This window comes from Paramisgurnus dabryanus, chromosome 7 (assembly GCF_030506205.2).
Source record: "Paramisgurnus dabryanus chromosome 7, PD_genome_1.1, whole genome shotgun sequence".
In the NCBI taxonomy this organism is placed as follows: Eukaryota; Metazoa; Chordata; class Actinopteri; order Cypriniformes; family Cobitidae; genus Paramisgurnus; species Paramisgurnus dabryanus.
Window position 1 is genome coordinate 21736120 of NC_133343.1, and position 20231 is coordinate 21756350.

At 36.8% G+C, this 20231-nt stretch overlaps 1 protein-coding gene across 1 annotated transcript in view; it reads left to right on the plus strand.

The window, feature by feature from the left end:
• ghrhrb (growth hormone releasing hormone receptor b) overlaps positions 1–20231 on the plus strand; it is a 62866-nt gene that overhangs the window by 18420 nt on the left and 24215 nt on the right. Inside the window, exons 3-4 of the mRNA XM_065298708.2 lie at positions 3158–3265; positions 18603–18703. Of these exons, the coding sequence (XP_065154780.1) occupies positions 3158–3265; positions 18603–18703 (209 nt within the window). The remainder of the gene's footprint in view (positions 1–3157; positions 3266–18602; positions 18704–20231) is intronic.

Here is a 20231-nt window from a genome sequence, read left to right on the forward strand (position 1 = left end):
GGTCTAGTATCACCCTGAAATGAATTTTAAACAAAACAGCAAAACAAGATCTTCATATTAACTTTGTGTTTAAATAAAAGCTGTTTTTATTTACTTACCCTCTCCTCATTCCAAAATATTACTTTTTAAAGGGAACATTTCACAAGATTTTTTTAAGATGTCAAATAAATCTTTGGTGTCCCCAGAGTACATATTTGAAGTTGTAGCTCAAAATACCATATAGATAATTTATTATAGCATCTTAAAATTGCCACTTTGTAGGTGTGAGCAAAAATGTGCTGTTTTGGATGTGTCCTTTTAAATGCAAATGAGCTGATCTCTGCACTAAATGGCTGTGCTGTGGTTAAATAGTGCAGATTAAGGGGGCGGTATTATCCCCTTCTGACATCACAAGAGGGACTAAATTTCAATTACCCATTTTTCACATGCTTGCAGAGAATGGTTTACCACAACTAAGTTACTGGGTTGATCTTTTTCACATTTTCTAGGTTGATACAAGCACTGGAGACCCAGTTATTGCATTTAAACATGGAAAAAGTCAGGTTTTCATGATATGTCCCCTTTAAGGAATTTTCACTATGAAAGATTTTTTTTAACCATGAGCTATAAAGGACTTAAAGCCACCATAAAAACAGTAACTCATGCTTCAAGTCTACTGAAGCCAGCTTTGTGACATGAAATGTAAACTATTATTCAATTGAAAATGATACAGCTGTGGTCACCATTTACTTTCTTTTTTGGAAAACAGCAACTTTTGCAATACACTGTCAAATGTCTACTAATTGCAGCCCAGTCTCACGAAATTTCGTTATATAGTCACGTATTTTTTTGATTCTTTTTTCGTGCTATTATCACGAATTTTCGCGTTTTTTCGTAATCGTATCACGAATTCCTGTTTTCGTGTGATTATCACGTATTGGTTACTCAACTGTTTTGTCCTATTTTCTTACCATTGTCGCTTCGGTTTAGGGTTAGATTTACATAAAATGACATCCCTAACCAAACCCAACTCTAACCCTAACGCCAGGCGACATATAAAAAAATAAATCAGGAAAAATAGTATAAACCAATATATAAAGTGACATTCTAATGCAAGCACCAAATCTAACCCTAAACCGAAGCGACAATGGTTTAAAAATAGGAAAAAGCAGTTGAGTAACCAATACGTGATAATCACACGAAAACAGGAATTCGTGATACGATTACGAAAAAACGCGAAAATTCGTGATAATAGCACGAAAAAAGAATCAAAAAAATACGTGACTATATCACGAAACTTTGTGAGACTGGGTAGCCTAATTGCCATTGGGGCGGGCGGTATCCTTAAAGTACACATTTGCACCTTCACAATACATATTTTAAATTCAGATGCACATACTGTACCAAAGAGTACATTATGTTGTTACCAAATGTATATACCTGAGTAACAGCTAGGGTACATTTTTTTAACTGTTTTTATGACAGTGTAGATCGCTCTTTTGTGTTCAATAGAAAAAGTATGGATTTTGACAGACATAAGGGTGTGTAAATGATGGGATTTTGGGGTGCCAGTAGCTGAACAGCACGATAAATGATAAAACAGTTTCAGACAGCTTCAGTAGGGTATACTAAATTATGAAAAAGTTCTCTCAATATGTGTCCACCATGTCCTCATGGCCCAGATCTGACCAGCCGTCACCATCATGTGAAGACAGATGCTATCACAAGTGAAACTTTTAAGGAGAATTTTGCAATATCCTGTAGAACAGAATGTTGATGATATTTAAACCTGGACACATTGCAGTGTTGTCTTTCTTATTACATATTTTGTGCACAAAGGGGCAATGATGTTGTAAAGATTAATAGACGAGTCATTGTGATAATAGAAAAAAAGGAACTAATGGATTAATTTCTATAATTCAGAAAATGCCACGACTCTTTAAAATCAGAAGCAGGTTTTAATTTTCACTCTGAATCAGATTTCCAGATCTTTCCGTTCAGGAATGAGGACACTTTATTTATAGACATCATTGCGGTATTACTTGATGTGAGCAACAGTTTTCCCGAATTTGCTTTTAAATTAAGCAGTTCCTACACTCTTAAAAATGCTGGGTTATTTTCAAGGGACAAACACTGTTGAATTAAGTTATTCCAGAAAATGTTTATATTCAACCCAACAATGGGTTAAAACAACCCAGCATATGTTAAAATACAACCCAGCATATTGGGTTTGTCCCTTTTTGGGTTGAAAATAATCCAGCATTTTTAGAGTGTAACTTGTTTGAAAAGTAGTTGCTAGTTGCCAGTGTGTAAGTGAAATGTGTGTGTATATACAGTACTGTACAGTATTGAAGATATGTACAACCGGTGGAAATTTGATTCATGGCTTAGATGTGTCAGTCATGTTTATTTAGCCATGCCTTAATATGATCCCTGTGGCTCTCATTATACGCAAGATCTTCTTGGTTGATTCAGCTTCTGTTGTCTTATTTCTCAGTCAAAGATCTTTTATGAACAGCGGAGATGCCTGACTTATCTAAAGCTTTTTAGCAATTCTCAGTGTCCTTGCCCTCTCCCGCTCTCTCCTAACATCTTAGTGCCCATCGTCTGTGCTCCTGTCAAACTGAGGGGAGACAATCTCCTTTGTTCTTTTCTTTCTCTGAGAGTACACATTCTGTTGCTTTGCCTGCAGCTTCCAGCTACTTGCTTTTATCTACTGTATGCTGTAAAACATTTGGTCAGGTAACCAAAGTAATGTGCTTGTGGTTAATCTTAATATGTTAATTACTTCAAATCAAGTCATAAATATTACGTAACAAAACTGTATTGTAGAACAGTGGTTCCAAAAGCTTTTTCACTTCAAGGCCCAAACAATATTTGAAGGCCCCCCACTCACTTAATTTTTCCACATAAAATTAAATAGAATTTGAAAGGACTAGACAATGTATATTCTCTACTAAAATGGCCAAAAAAATAAGAAACATCTTGATTTTTGCTTATTTTAGCTTATTTTGTTTTGTCCAATTTTTTTATAATTTTAAGTCATCTTAAGGCTCCCTTGGAAATCTGCTGAGGCCCCCCTGTGGCCCCCTGGTTGGGAAACACTGGTATAAAATATTATATATTACATGTATAAAATAGTTTTTACCAATACTTAACAATTGTTTATTTATTTTAGGATGCCGCACCGAGCGAGATGAATTTTGGTGCTGGTACAAGGCAGAAGTTGGACAGGTGGTGAATGTTTCATGTTCTGAAGTCTCTCAGTTCTTCGCAAAAAACCATGGTAAACTACTACTACTATTTTTAGCTATTCGTTTATATAGGATTTGTATTAAATCAAGGAATGAAGAAGAGTCTGTGTATTATGTTATCATGTTTTTATTTTGCTACTTAGTTGTATTTTTAAAGTTATGAACACTGTTAGACTTAATGTCTACAGTTACTTACCACAAAATGCCCAGTAAAATACCATAATTTTTTTCCAGTTCATTACTGTAATATGCATTGCATTATGGGTATTACCATTTCATTTACAGTGATTTACTGTATGTTTTGAGGTTTTGCGGTAGACTGCTGTAAAACAACAGCAGTAGTGCTACTGTAGTTGAATAAAATAGTGTTATAAAGGCATATAAAATGGAAAAATAAAATATATCTATGAAATGAAATACACCTTATTTGTTATGCTTTTAGCACTGAAGCAAATTTCAAAATGTGAATTGTTTTTCAGCAGTGTAAATAATTACAAATTGTAGATAGAAACTATGGTACTGTAATGGGGCAGTTACAGTAACTCACTGGCAACACGTCTAACAGTGAAGGCTTAAATGAAAACAAACCAACTGCAGTTTGATTGATATTAATTGGAATCAGGGACGTTGTTTGACATAAAGCTCTACTGGGGCACAGGCCCCCCATTTTTTGCTGACTTTTTTTGAAAGCCTGCTGTGTGCAAGAAGGGTGCAACACTTCTATACAATGTCCTTTGCTTAACCCACTATTCTACAGTGCAACAATTACTGCAAAAGATACATATATACAAGTGTAATCTTCATCATACCTAACATTATTAACATGTTTGGAGGCATAAATGGCATAACATGTTTGGAAATAATGACAGCAGAGAAATATTTTCTACATTATACAATGATAGCAATGATTAATAACTTATTTTTCATTTTATTTTATTTTAACTTATTTTTACAAGAAAATTTTTACAAGAATATTTTAAGAAACCAGTCATATAGACTGCTATACTAAATAATCTCAGTCATAGTTACTGCTAACTGTTATGTAAGTTTGTGTCCTTGGGCCCTATCTTGCACCCAGCGCAATTGACTTTGTCAGTGATGCATGTATCATTCGTATTTTGCGCCGGCGCACAGCGGGGTTTTTCCCTCCACAGATGCACGTCAGCAAACTAGGGAATGAACTTGCGCTCCCTGGGCGGTTCAGCGCAAAAAGGAGGCGTGTTGCGGCGCAAACCATCTCTTATGCTATTTTGCAGTTTCAAAAAACAATTGCGCTACTAACCAAAAAAAACTAGTCTAAAGTCAGTGGCGCGTTGCGCGTGGTTCATTATGCTATTTTAAGGGCGCATGCTTGACCATAATGTATAGCGTGCACAACGCGCATACACTTTGCTTATCTAATCTACACAGATGCAACAGTTATTTTTGCAAATCATAAATTGTTACACTTAAAAATATTAATACACGAGATAAGGGGAATCATAGTGGTGAGCATTGTGGTGATAGTTTTTATTTATTCTCATGCAAATAACGATTAAAATATTTTCATAACTTTGTTGTGTGGCTGTATTACGCTTATTTTATGTAAATAATAGTTAAAATGTTTTCATAAGAAACCTTAATGTATATGAACTTGATTTGTAAGAGTACTTTGGGGTTGGACCTTGCTTGCGTTTCTTGGGTCCGATTTCAAAGCCCCCAAACCCTTTCAGCGGTGAGGGTGGACGCAGCGATGTCCTCTGCTGGCGTCAAATCCTGAGGCAGATCCATCTCCCGTTACACGGCGTGCCCGATTTATGCTGGCAATCGTGGGATTCCCCCGTACAAGGACGTCGGTCTCCTCGGCTGTGAACCGCTCCTGGCGTGCGCCTGGTAAATCCGTCATAATAATAGCAACCCGCCATGGAACTTGCGCCCTTGCGTTTAAAGGGAATGTTGGCTAGCGTTCTGATTGGTTTATTTGACGTTACGCCCAAACCACACCTATGAATAATGAACCTACTTCAGACAAACACCTTATTGATTTGCGCCCGGCGCAAGAGTTATTTCTCACGCCGGGAAAATAGCAACAGCGCCCAAGATCCGCCCACAAACTCACTTGCGCGTTGCGCTTCGCACTTATGTTTCAGATCGTTAAAATAGAGCCCCTTGAGTTAAATAATAGTAAACTAAATATTAATTTCATATCTTAAAATACAGAACAGTATAACACATACATCTATGGATTTTCTCAGCAACAATGCAATTCTATAGACTTGATAAAAGGTTTTCCTGAGATTTTTCCTCTAATGTTTAAGACCTCACAGGGTGAGGATGTAGTTTGTCTTAACTCCCTTAAACTCATCATCTCTCCTTTCTTCTTCCATTTTCCTGCTTTGCACAAAACATTTCTGATGTACATCTACAGAAGCCACCAATGATCGAGTCAAAATAAGATTAGCATTATTATTTAGAAACTTCCTTTAGTCTCGTCATGTTTTCATAAGCTAACACTCGCGTGGCGTCACCTTTTGAATGCGGTGGTGCACGGATGAACGCAAAGACGCACGCGGACATGGATACGTGCGTGCAATGCTTCGTCTCTTTTACAAGCGTAAATTGGGTATCTACATTGCATATAGATCCGTTTTTCCACGATTGTCTTTGTAAAGGATTGCACTAGTTAACTGCTAAAATTTAAACTTGAGATTTACACCGGGGCACAAAAGATTTACACTGGGGCACGTGCCCCAGTAAAAGGGGTCTAGCGACGCCCCTGATTGGAATGCACAATCAAAAAACTAGATTTTTGAAAAATGTGATATTTTTATTTATCTCGTTTTGGAACCAAACTCTTCATATTTTGGCCACAGAATGTGAGGTAGAAAGCCATGTATCAAGTCAAATGTATAATATATTAATGTTTTTTTTATCATTAACTTATTACTTTAACATGAACTTATAAGGAAAGAAAAGTTGAAAGGAAAGCATCCTGTGGACTGGTTAATTCATTAATATTTTATTATTTATAATAAACACCTCTTCCATAGATCTGTGATTACTTTTGGAAATACCACACTGTAACATCATTTCATAATAATGATGTAATCAAATATTTAGTTTTTCATTTACTGAAATCACATGGTCGATAATCAAAATGTCAATACTTATGGCTCCAAACTGTTATTCATGTACATCCCTGGTTCATCCGAAAATGCATCGGTATGTTTTCATTTGTTTAAATGTTAATTTCTTAAATCACAATTTAGCAGAAGTAAATTTAAATTACAATAATCCAATCATGCAGTTATCCAAAAAAATTACTTTTAGTTTAATTTTAATTTTTGCATTTACATTGTATAATCTGAAAATTAAATTGTGAAGCGTTACACAGACCACAAAGACACATAGAAGTGCCAAACAAATGTTTAAATTATCTATCTGTGAAAACGTGGCTAGCGTTGTTTTATTTGTGATTTACTGTTTTCTCTATAAAATCATCATATATAACACATTCTAAAATATAACCTTGATATCTTTAATATTGACTGAGTAAGGCCATGTCAAAGATTGAAATTAAAGTTTACATGTTCCTAATCTCAGAATTAGATTATAAGACTTTAGCCTGGATTTCACAGACAGGTTCACCTTTATATATAATAAGTTGATGTGTGCTCAGTTGATTCTAACACTGGTGGTCTTGAAGCTTTATATCTGTGCGGACCAAAAAAGCAATATTATGACAACCTTTATCTTAGACTGCCCATGTAAATGTCAAACACCCATTTTTTAACCACGTCCAAGCATTTATCTTTAACAGTATACACCCTGTATCAGATTGTACTCCTTGCCTGGTCTCCTGCATCCACAATTGGTGATGCAAAGGAAACAAAATATTTGAAAGGCTCTCCTGGCACATGCAATAAAAGTGAAAAGGCAAACACGCACACAGACACATCAGGAGTGCTCTGTAAACTCTTTTTCTGAATATCCGGATATCATAAACACTGCTAATAGTTGCTAAGGGACACTGAGTGTATTTGTTTTTGTGGGTTGTGTAGATATTACAGTTGTTCTTCACTGTCTTTGCAATATGTGATCACAGGAATTGTACACGTGATGGACTGTAAGTGCTGTGTAGTGCACAGGAAATTGTTTCAAATTTTTACAAATGACAAATCTTAGGCTACATTTCATGCTAAAGCGCATACAACATTAATATGTTTAAATTGAAAATGATGGAGCAATTTTTAAGAGTGCTAAAAAAATGGGATATTATAGTCAGCGGATGGCAAGGGTTTTTTGAGCTGCTAAGAAAGAAATGCTGTTTTTTGTGCTACTTGTATAACAACCTAATGCAGGCACATACAAGTGGCGGCTCTTGACTGCTCTTCCGAGGGGCCCAAATTGTGAACCATGTGCATCACATGTTTTGCCAAAATAAGTGCCTGGTGCACATGCGTCAAAACCGTTTATGATAAAATAGACGCTCACATTCACAAAAAACACATAAGACACTCCAATAACAGTAAACTCTAATTACGCATGAGATTATGCGAGTATCTGGCAAACGCAAGTGTCTCTTATATTATAAACCCTTTAGTCGTGTCTGCAGCAGGCACTTTTTTGATGAGACACGTGATGCACATAGGTTCACTCGACGCACCAAACACATATCTTGAAATTACGAACCACACACATGACAGGCTACATAAATGTTGTGACGAACTTCACATCATGCACCCTCGAAAAAGAATTCACCGGCAGATTTTTTCAGATTTTTTTATATATAAATATCAGATTCCAGTGTAAACAGGTCATGTTAATGAAATGCGGATAAATTTGCATCTTCTTGTGAAATACTTTCTGTTGACAAAAAAATACTATCTTTGACATTTAGGTCCATCACTATTGTTCCAGGCATCATGATAGAATGAATGAAATACAGGCTGACTTTGGTTGATCATTCATACAGTACAGACAATATTAGAGCTGGGACTGTGCGTTTACACCAGACACAGAAAAGGCGGTAAGCGCAAGTGATTTACATTGTTAAGTCAACGTAAAGACGCGAATAGGCTTCCTGCAGCACTGTAAGGGCCGATTCAGACCGGATGCCTGGCGTGTCTGTTGCGTGTCTTTCGCATGGCAGTTGCGTGGCGTTTTCTATGCCCTTGCTTACCAGAAGCGTTTCTGACGCGGTGCTGCTGCTGCTAGCCTATTCTGTATACATGTAAGTTTCCTATTGATAAACTGACCTGACTCTTCCAAGACGCTTGCGTGTGGTGAAAAAGAGGCGTCAGTCCTATTCCTAGCATGCATGCGTTTTTGGGCGGGTTGGGCCGCACCTGAGACGTGCGTGTCATGCAGGCGGTGTGCGCGGTCAAACCTGCTAACATGGGAGCCTAAATAAAAACGGACACGCCACGCATCTGAGACGCTCACGCCACGCATCCGGTATGAATCGGCTTTAAGCTTGAATGGCGCGGAACACGAGTTGAAAAATCTGATCTTTGGCGGAATTCGCGCCACGTAAACCAGGAGCTTGCTCTAGCAGTGACGTGATTACAGGAAGCGAGCGGGACAATCATCATCGCTACACGAGACATCTTCATACTTTAACATGAATTAAAAGGATCTTTGTTTGGAATAAAGTGAATGAGGAGGTCAAACAATTTGGCAAGTTAACTCAATTTTAGCTATATAAGCCCCTCCCATGATGCAAATTTCCACGTGAATGTCTCGAATGACTAGACTTTCTTCCTTCTTTCTTATTTTTGAATTTATGTCAACCTATAGACTTTCAAACATCAAAATGTAATTAATTAATATGTATTTGTGTACAAAATGACATATAAATATATTTTCCTATTCTATTTTGGAAACGCTTCCAACACGCCTGCGGGTTGCGTGAAAAATAGGCGTCGGTTTTATTTCTAGCATGCACGCGTTTTGGAGCCGCGCCTGAGATGGACGTCTCACGCTGGCAGTCTGCAAGCTCTAACCTGTTATCATGGGAGCCAAATTAAAAACGGACATGCCACGCAGCTGAGGCGCTTACGCCTCGCATCCGGTGTGTCACCGGCCTAAAGTTCGCATAAATCAAGTGAGCACAAAATCGTTTTTGTGAATTAAGGGATTTTTAATCGAAATTTGGCATTTCCATCACTCGTTTTTGATGTGATACTTTAAAATGTGCATAAAATCATGCTGATGGAAAAATGGCTATTGTACAGCACTATCTTTAGGCATCACTGATTAAACTGAAGTGGCTGCTCTCTGCTTTTGTTTCAATTTGCGAGGTTTGAAAGTTGCGCGAGCTTATTTCATTAGTTGCTCTGAAATGTCAGAGAAAGTTCTTACATATACATGTATAAAGCTTTGTACAGCATGTTTACTAACAACACAAGCAGCGGACTCATAATACTCATAATCAAAATGTCATAATATTAGTTTGCATCAATTTAAACCCATCATTTCTCCAGCTTGCGTTTAAATGAAAGGAGAGGGACTCGCCCACAGACCACCCCCTCTGTTTTCTGGAGAGAAGCGGTCGAAAAAGTGGACAAAAAATACCAGGTGTAAACGTGAATATGTCTCTCTCATCCACTTGCAATCCAGTTGACCAAAACACATCTTAATACCAGGTATAAACAGCCACTTACAGTGCATTATAAGCTATACATTTATATCAGCATGTGGGTTGAACACATGACCTCTTGCGCTGCTTACACAATGCTCTACCACTGAGCTATACAGGAACATGACTGTAAGTAGTAAATTGTAGAAATGAATATATATTGCTTGTGGCTGAGCTACTCCTTTAAAATCTCGAAGCAAGCATAACTACCGGGGGCTTTGGAGAAATCAAAAGAGAGGTAGAAAGGTTGCGGAGGCTTTAAAAAAACACCCCTGTGTTCCAAATCCTGCTAAACATGTGCCAAGGAAATAATAAAAAAATCAAAGAGGGCCAAAGCAATGAATGTTAGCACTGGTTATTCGATTCTTATAAATCTCTCCATTCCTCCGAGGCCAATGCCTCATACACAGAAAGCAGCAGCGGTCAGACCTTTACTGGTCCGTCTTCTCCCACTGTGGCTTGAGGGAGTGAGACTTGCATCATGAACTCTGCTTTATGATAATGCTAGAAACAGCGGGTGGAAAGAACTCCCATTGGCAAGCTTGCACTAAAACACCCACTTAGCAGGCCTTCAGAATGGTCGAGTTAAGAGTAGGTGAGAAAACCGGAGGTTATAGGTTTGCTGTAATGTCAAATCTTGCCGAGTTTACTGATTCATAGTAAGTGTACTGTGCGAATGCATACATAAGTATGAGCATATTTTTAGCCCCAATAGAAATCCCTTATGGAATAGCTCATCTTTTATAGAGTGATGAGTTTTTCTGTGATTTTTTTTACTTTTAAAGGGCCAGTATTCCATTGCTAAAAGGCACATTATTTTCTGTAATTGGTGTAATGCAATGTGTTTGTGTGGTTTATGGTTAAAAAAGTGCATTATGTTCCACATATCGTACATTATTGTAGCTCCTCTATGCCTCGCCTTTCTGAAACAAGTCGATTTGTACAAAGCTCAACGTTTTGAGAAAGTGTGGTGTGATCCTTATCAATACTAGCCAGAATCTGACTCAGGAAATGATGCAGATGACCAAGCTGATCGATGAATATAGCCAGCACGACTGGAGCACAACATAACAGATTAGTAAGGTAAGGATAGGGGAGAGCGGGGCACAACCTAATGCTTTTTGGTTTTGGCTCAGTCATTCAAAAAATATTTGAGTTTGATCAATTATATTTTTACATAAGCAACACACACATCTCAGCTACAAATGAACATTTGAAATATGTTTCTAGTATTTACCATTCTTGGACAATTACACTAAACGTGACCGAAGTGCAAACGTTACAACTTACCCCATAGGTGGGGTTAATTGTAACAGTTAGGGGGTTAGTTGTAACACTTGCTAAAAATTAAGTTTGCAGGCAAATATTTCAATACTATTTTGTCTATATACTTGAAGTGGATGTTGTTTATATATCTGTCTATAATAGACAAGTATCCACACTATATTCATTCATCCAGCCCTTTTCTAACAATAGTTTAATTATAAATGGATACAAATGTCTAAATATGTGAGAAAAAGCAGCAGAATTATAACAATTTTTTTTTTATATGTGACCCAGTCTGTAATAACCATACTACAGTTTCAAAATTAAATTCTGAGATAATGAGCATCAGAGTCTGATTTTAGCCATTCATTTCATTATGATTTCAATCTTTGACGTGGCCACATTTAATCAATATTAAAGATATGAACAAAAATAAATTTGATACATGATTTTTGATAAGACAGGCACATTTATTTTGTTGGCAGCTAGCAATCATTCATGTGTAGCCTATTTAAAACAACGCCAAGAATTACGCTAATGTTATATTGTAAGTGCTGAGGGGTTCGTTGTAATTAACCCCGCAGCGTCAAAATATTTTCAAGCCCACCAAAAAAGTTGCTAAGAGCTGCAGACATTTTTCAAAACAATGCTATGTTTTAGTCAACAAGACACTGATTAATATGACATAGCATTGGAGTTGGTATCTTACACCCAACTTAGAAACCGAAAAAAGCATTTGATGATTACTTACATGCCACCAAAACACTCGTTCATCAATAACTCTCTGGAAAAACATTATACATTTCCAATAAATTGTAAGAGTTGGTCTATTGGCAGCCTGAAAAAATACCAGAAATACAAAACGCTCAACCTTGTGCAACAATGTAAACAGTCCGTGTTACAACTAACCCAGCGTTAGTTTTTGCCCCGCGCACCCCTACTAAAACCATTTCTGTGTCTGAAACTGCTCCCTCATTCACTCATTGCAAAAGTTCCCTACCGGATGACCTCCAACTGTGGCAGTGTGTTTGAACCGAGGGGCCACCTTCCGATCTCTCCGATGAAGCCAATACGGAAGTGATGTTAAAATGCCCAACTTTAGAGTAGAAACAAATTGTTTTTGGTCTGTATAGCTAATTTTGCCCTTCATGACAACTGTGAGGGGGGTGAATTTTTTTAACTCATTTGTTTATATTAAGCCTTAAAGTTTTGCATAATTAAGTGACGGTTGAACAGCCACTGCCGTCACTGAAGTCGACCTAGGCGGGCTTGGTTTTAGCAACCAGCCACCTCAGCTTCACCCATGTCCGCCTCTTTACCCATTTTCGGATATCCGCGTGTGATGCGTGGCCAAGATGGCAACAGCAGGCACCACCTACTATTGGCTTCAAAACGATCTTCAGAAACCTATGGGTGACGTCACGGACACTACATCCATCTTTTGTACAGTCTATGGTTTGAACGAGACGTTTTAAGAAAGGGAGGACGAGGCGTCCCTTTTAAATTATCTATTAGGGTTTAAAACTTTAATATTTGTAACTTTACAAATCTTCTATATGCAGAGACAGCTTTTAATACTGTAAAGACAAAGTAAAACATGAAATTGGGTCATATGACTCATTTAACTTTAAGTTTGATTTACTGTAAAAGGAAAAATTATTTCAGTAAAGAAATAAGTAAAGATGGTTCCGTAAAGAATCTTGAAGGCATTTGCGTTTTCCCTGTTCTGATGCAGGTTCATAATTGTTGTACATTCTTCAGTTCATGCTTATGTGACTGTGGGAGTTCATAGAACAAAAGGTCTCACAAACTCTTTGTAATGGCTGGACAGTTTATTTTGTAATCAAAGGGAGAACAGCTGGTTTTCAGTATGCCCACTGCTCCAGTGGACTTTTTTCCATCTCCCACTGAGTAGAAAAGAACATTCGTGATTCTGTCTGTAAAATGCAGACTGAAGTCTCATTTTCCATAAGATTAGGAGCATCAAAGTTTGATTTCACTCATTGATTTCACATAGATTTTAATCTTTGATATGACCTACCTCAGTCAATATTAAAGATACCAAGGTTATATTTTCACAGAATGTTCTTTACATTATAGAATGATTTTATGAAGAAAATGGTAAATCGGTAAAAAATGACTTTAGCAAGCAGGGTCACATTTGTCTTTGGAGCACATTATTATTTCCTCAGTGTATCAGAATTTGAAACTCAGAGGATGGTATGTGATTGTGTGAGTCTGATTCTTATAAGGTTCAGGGGATCAAATATAGTCAACCTCTTACCCTGTACCCTTCCATGTCGATTTAGGGCTAAGTGCTTTGTGTCTGATCATGTACTCAATCACACTTTGACCAATAACATATTTCATCATAGGTCAACAAATACAAATCTATTTTTACCCAATGTGACCTTGACAACATGCAGGCCGTTTCCCAATCCGAAGGCTTTGGCCTTCAGAGGTCACATTTGTAGGCTGCTTACTGTATGTCATAAAGTGTATTACAGAATTTTAACAATTGCTGTATAAAGTTGACTATTATTCTTAGTTAATTGTAAATTGTAATAATATGCTTATGACTTGCAAATGAAATGCTTAGTTAACTTAAATAAACAAGCTTTATGACGTATTCAGCTTACAGTGACGTGCTAACAGTGCGCATATTATATGCCCACCATGGCTTCAAAACAGGGCTATTTGATTAGAGCAGAAAAAAAGAAAAAAAAAAACTTAAAAGCAAGGGAACCACATGAATGCACTTTAATGTGTTTGTCTTTCAGTTTGATTAGGTTTGGTAAATGAGTAATTTTTTAAATGGGTAATTTTACTGTATTAACATTATGTATTTATATTTAATTCATTAAATTAATTTAAATTGAAATCAGGTTTATTTTTTTAGTGCTTCTCACAACAAGTTTTAAATCAAAACAGCTTTACAGCAAATGCATGTTTCATGTTATAATCAGCAAGTTTATCAGTCAGAGGTGGGTGGCAAAGTAATGTACATATGGGAATAATATACAGCTGTAAGATAATATAATATGCGGTTAGTCAACAACTAACAATGAATGGGTTTTATGAATGCACTGATAGGGGGCTCACAAAGGTTTGCTTAGGGCCCCCCAGCATCTAGTACCCACAATGTAGCTTATGTTTAAAGGGATAATACACTGAAAATGAAAATTCTATCTTTATTTACCTCATTATAAGCTCCTTAATAGTAACCCATTTATAAAGATAAACTGCAATTTGCAAATAAAAAAAATATAAAAAATGTAAACAACATTTTTTGGTATACTGGATAAAGAACCAGCACCATACTAATAAATACTACTCAATTATATTTTTTTATTTGACATCATGATTTAAAATGTAGTTATACATATTATTAATAATATTGAGTGTTTAAAATCATATTATTAAGTATTATTAATTTCATCTGATTTAAAGGAACACACCGACTTTTTGGGACTTTAGCTTATTCACTGAATCCCCCAGAATTAGATAAGTTCATACATACCTTTATCATCTCCGTGTGTCCCGTAACTCTGTCTGACGCACACACCGCTAGCTTAGCTTAGCACAAAGACTGGAAGTAAATGGATCCAGCTATCAGTGATTAGTGCAACACTCTCTGATCCTCACCACAGGGCTTCGCCTCATGAGAATATAGTTCCCAGTATGTATACAGTTAAAAGATGGCTGTGTCTCATATGACCTTGTTATTTGTACACGCTCTGACTATACATATCACAACATATAAATAGGAAAATGTTGGGGTTATTTTGTCACTTATTGGGAGCAGTATGCTAACTGAAGCCATTTACTTCCAGTCTTTGTGCTAAGCTAAGCTAGCCTTGTGTGAAAAGGGTATGTATGGACTTTTCTAACTCTGAGGATACGGTGAATAAACTAAAGTCTCAAAAAGTCAGCGTGTTCCTTTAAGAATGACAGACAAAGATGAATCAACTCTTATTTTATTGCAGTCAAAAGAGCAGGAAAACAAATGCTTAGTGGTGCTTTTGTAACAGTTTAAACTTCAAAAATTACATTGCAATGTTCACCAAGGTATTCTATTATGAAGCAGATGACTTCCTTTCATGTCACATCAACAGAACTTGACTCATCCTAATAAAAGAGAACTTCATTAGTGGTTGAAAATATTGGGGCAAGTGGTGGCAAAATTATGTGCCTGGCTTCTCCCAAGGTTTTTTCTCCACCAGTGATCTTTTTTATTCCCTGCTAATGTCACCCTTCTGCTTGATCAGGTGGGTCTTTATGACAGCTAATATTCAGTAATTATACTTAATCGACCGAACCAATTGTTGCCACTCCCCCATTCGTCTGCAATAAACTTTATTATCCGTACCAGAGTAAGTTACGTCATTAAAAAGATGATTTTTTTTTGAAGAAAATCATGTCCATTGTACAGATCGTTTGGGAATGACATTAAAGCAACAGGTCATTTGGAATGCGGTGACATGTGGCTGTATGCATATCAGTTTTTCAATGACAGCTGAAGTTTTGCATTGCAGCCATGTCTCTGTATCAAAGCAAGCCATGCCCAAGACCATCTCTATAAAACGTACTAGGGTACGCTTAAGCGTACCGCACCCTGGTACAGTCCTAGGCAAACACACTATCCAGCAAACTGTACTTTGGGGTCAAGTATGCACAAGGAGTGTGTTTGCACTCCTTGTGCATACAAAATTCTCATTGGAATATTACAAATATATCAAAAAGTGTGTTTTCCAAAAAAACAAGAAATTAATTTTATTAAATAAAGTTTTCAATTTCATGAAATTTACAAACCTACAGAAACCTGACTTTTTACAGTGTGTGTGTATATAAGTAAATGTGTGCAGCTCTCCCCTACTATAAAAAAGGCAGATAAAGTAATGATCTGCTTCAGTAAACAGTGCTAATGCAATGCACTAGATCATGATCTGGACCCTTTAGGTTTTTCCATCTGTCATCACATATCAGCTAAATACTGCACAAATAATGTATAGTGAATCTCTTTTAAATGCTCTCCAATTCATAAACATTTACTTATAACTGAGATTCAACTTGCATCATATATGTGAATCTGTGTTTGTGTAATACAAGTTTACCTTTGGATTTTCTCTTATTATTTTATTCTTACTTATCTATGTATCTACAACCCTGCATTTATCATTATGCATATTTCATAGAGAACCCCTAGAAGTTTTTCTTCATATTAAAAAGAGGTTTGACGGTATTTTTTATTTCTCTTTACAATCAGTTTCCATGCCAGTTGTTTTCTGTTGCATGACTCCCAAAGCAATTTCAGTCTTTAAAGGATAATTCCTGTATTTAACGCTTTGAGTCTCATTTCTGGTTTGTTTTGAATGAACTACAGTGATGGACACTGAAATTTTGACAATGGGTCGTGTCTTGACTTTTTGACTCATTTATAAGCGTCTCTTGACTGCTTCAGAATGGAAGTCAATGGCCACCCTGCTGAAAAAACCAGCATACCAGCAAGACCAGCATATGTTGTGTTTTGGTGCTGGTTTGCTAGTGAACACCAGCTAAACCAGCATCAAACCAGCATTAGCACCAGCTAAACCAGCAACAAACCAGCATTAGCACCAGCATCCCATGCTGGTCATACCAGCATATGTTGTGTTTTGGTGCTGGTATGCTGTGACCACCAGCTAAACCAGCATAGACCAGCATAATTCCCATGCTGGTCCATGCTGGTTTGATGCTGTTTTTTTTTCAGCAGGGCATGCAAAAACATGTCATTAAAACAACACTTAACGTTCATTTTCAAAACTGTGCTGGTCACCGAGTGGTTTGTGGTGTTTGTTGATGATTAAAAACAAGTTGTGTAGCGAAATACAGTTTCTGTCATGTTTTATTTGGCATTTTGTAAAATTCTATTGACTTCTCTTGGAAGACTCATTGCTCGCTGATATATCACTCCGCCGCTGGAAACGGAAAAGGGGTCTGTTTACATGTGGTTGTAGTTTTTTCGCTCAGTTTCTCTCAGAAGAAATTTTTCCCATATTTGATGGCTCAGTGTGACCGGCCTTAGATTTGAAGTTGAGCTCGATTGTGACTGTCTATACGCTAGACACCGAGCGTACTTGTATGGCAAAGTGGTTGTCGCCATCAAGTGGTCGGGAGTGTGCTAACGCTTCAGACTCAAATATAGAGCGGAAGTATTACGCGGTTGTAAGGTATCTGAAAAAATAGTTCCACTATAGCAAATAACACGGATTGAAATCATACATTGCGCCAATATATTTGTTTTTAATCATCAACGAACACCACAAACCCACTCCGTGAGTAGTACAGTTTTGAAAATGAATGTTAAGTGTTGTTTTAATGACATGTTTGTGCATGGCCATTGACTTCCATTCTGAAACAGTCAAGAGACGCTTCTAAACGAGTCAAAAAGTCAAGACACGACCCATTGTCAAAATTTCCGTGTCCATCACTGCAGTTCATCCAAAACAAACCAGAAATGAGACTCAAATGTTAAAATCTGGAATTATCCTTTAACTTCCTTTACATAGGCTACAGGTGACAATCTCTTCATTCCTCCTATATGTTTGTGATACAAGGCCCACATCCGCAAGCAAATAAAACGTTGCATACAACCTTGAGGAATCTGATCTATCCATCTAAACTCTCAATTCTCAACTCTAAAACTCTTGGTGTAAGCAGACTAATAAATATATAATCCCTTACTGTGAAATGAGGCAGAGAAAGGACCTTAGTGGATTACGGTACCAGACACAATTCCGTCCTGAGTCACTTCTGTTGTATTTAATGTTATGACCTTTCAAGATTTTGATTTACAATATTACTTTGGTTTTGTAACATCAGTTTTTTTTCAGTTGTGACTAATTTCACTCATTAGTGTGCTGTGTATCTATCACAGACATTTTAAAGTAATAACCAGATATTTGTGGTATTTTAGAACAAAGAAGTTTCATATAAGCAAGAGTGCTGTTGTGCTGAAAAAAAATTTGATTGTCGTGATTCATATGCAGAGTGTTGAATAATCATTATTATAAACAAAGTGTGATATTGATTTTATAAATATTTATTTTTTACACAATATGGTTATTTTGCCTATTTGTGCTTTAATGAAAAAAAGACCTCAAGCAGTACTTACAGTGTTTATGTAGCTCAGTTGGTAGAGCACTGCATTGAGTTTTATCCCAAGGAAAAACTGATTAAAAATGTATAGATCAAATGCAGTTTAAGTTGTCCAGCTGTTGGGCTAAATTAGCCCAAAAAGTTTACATGTGACTCAACAAGGGTCAATCAACCCAGCAATTTAGCATATGTTAAATAACACTCTCAACAGGTTGGGTTCATCCCTTTTTGACCCAACGCTAGAGAATAAGAAATCACTGTTTCTTTTTCCAACAATGAATTAAGAAATGGCTTTTATATATGGCTATATTAACTAATCAATATGTTTAATATTGTTTTGAATTTAGGTTACATACTCAGGATTTGCACTGAAGATGGTTGGACAAAAACCTACCCATCTTATGAGAATGCTTGCGTGTATGCAGAGGATGTGGAATCAGACACAGAGGTAAACATTTATGTCCTTTCATTACATGTTGGATTTTATCTACGCTTCTTCAGAGAAACTCACCAATTCAATTCAGTTTGATTCGATTATTAAAGAGAGGTCATATTCAGCACACACAGACTAGTAGAGGAGCGTGTTCCCAATGTTAACAAACTCATTACCAGTTACCAGCCCTAGAATAAGTCAGACAAGAACAAAATACCATCTCTCTCTTTCATGTGTGCTAAATTTAATCTCTGCCACTTAAACTCCCTATTCATAATGATTTTCACCTGTGCCTGCATCAAGGGAAGGGGCAGTGAGGTTATAGATTATGCATTATTATATGATATAATTAGTTGTATATTCTGTAGTACCAGAACAACACGACCTGCTTTAATGTGACATTTATGCACTTAAAGATGTAATACAAATAGGAACTGCTACAATAACCGGAATAAAATGGTAATTGTTGGTAAAATATAATCTGCTTCTGAAGGCCCACAGATTTAAGTACCTAAACCAAAACATAAACTATGTATTTAAATTATCAAGTCTAGCCTAAGCTTTTTTATGTAAAAAAAAACTAAGATCACTTATGCTGCGTGCACACCGCCAGCGAGTGACTAGCAAGGGTGGAGCGACGCAATCTCATTTATTTCAATGGAAGCTTGCCAACTTTCTGCAACACGAGCGACAGTGGCTGTTTCTCAATATACGTTCTTCAGCGATCTTGCATCCTTTTGTTCTCGCTCTAAGTCAGGGATTCCCAAAGTGTGGTACGCGCACCCCCAGGGGTACGCGAGCTGCCACCAGGGGGTGCGCGAGAGGAAAAATGTAATGGCGGTCTGTTTCTTTAAGTGGGATTTTTCCATACAATAAAAAAATAAAAAAATGAACAGTAAACATTTCCTTTGTAATCGCATTTATTTTAAATAAAAAACTATAATTTATTAGTTTTTGATAGAAACGTAGAAGACAGCTGCTGTCTTTTTCTACGCACTGCTTTTCTGTTATGCACTGCAGCCGCTATATGCGTGCCAACTCGTTTCATTCATTCCATATATATTATAAATATGCTTAACTGACTGAAATCAGGGAAACTGTCATGTGGGACGTCTTATGATAAAGTTGTTAGTCACGAAGGAGGAGAGGGACCAAGAGAGAGAGACTTTTTTATGGCAAAAATAGAAATAATGAAATGTGACGAGACATGGGGACAGGATACGCGAGCAATGTGTTTTCATGCATGGTAAAGAGACCGCCAATGAATTATATAATAAAATACATAAATACTTACTGTAGAGAACTTATTAAAAGCTTTCATTTAATTTTGTTTGAAACTTGAGCTGTTATAATGAATCGGCAAACTATTATACACCTTTTGTGCGAACAGTAAAGGCTTTCGTTAATGTGTTTGATGGGTCTGCACGTGACGCACTGGTAAACATGAGGAAACCTCTCATATGTCATCTATTAGCTGACGGCAGTAAGTGTAAGTTTTTTACCATAGTAAACTCGAATGGCGTCTAAATATCACAGTGGTTAA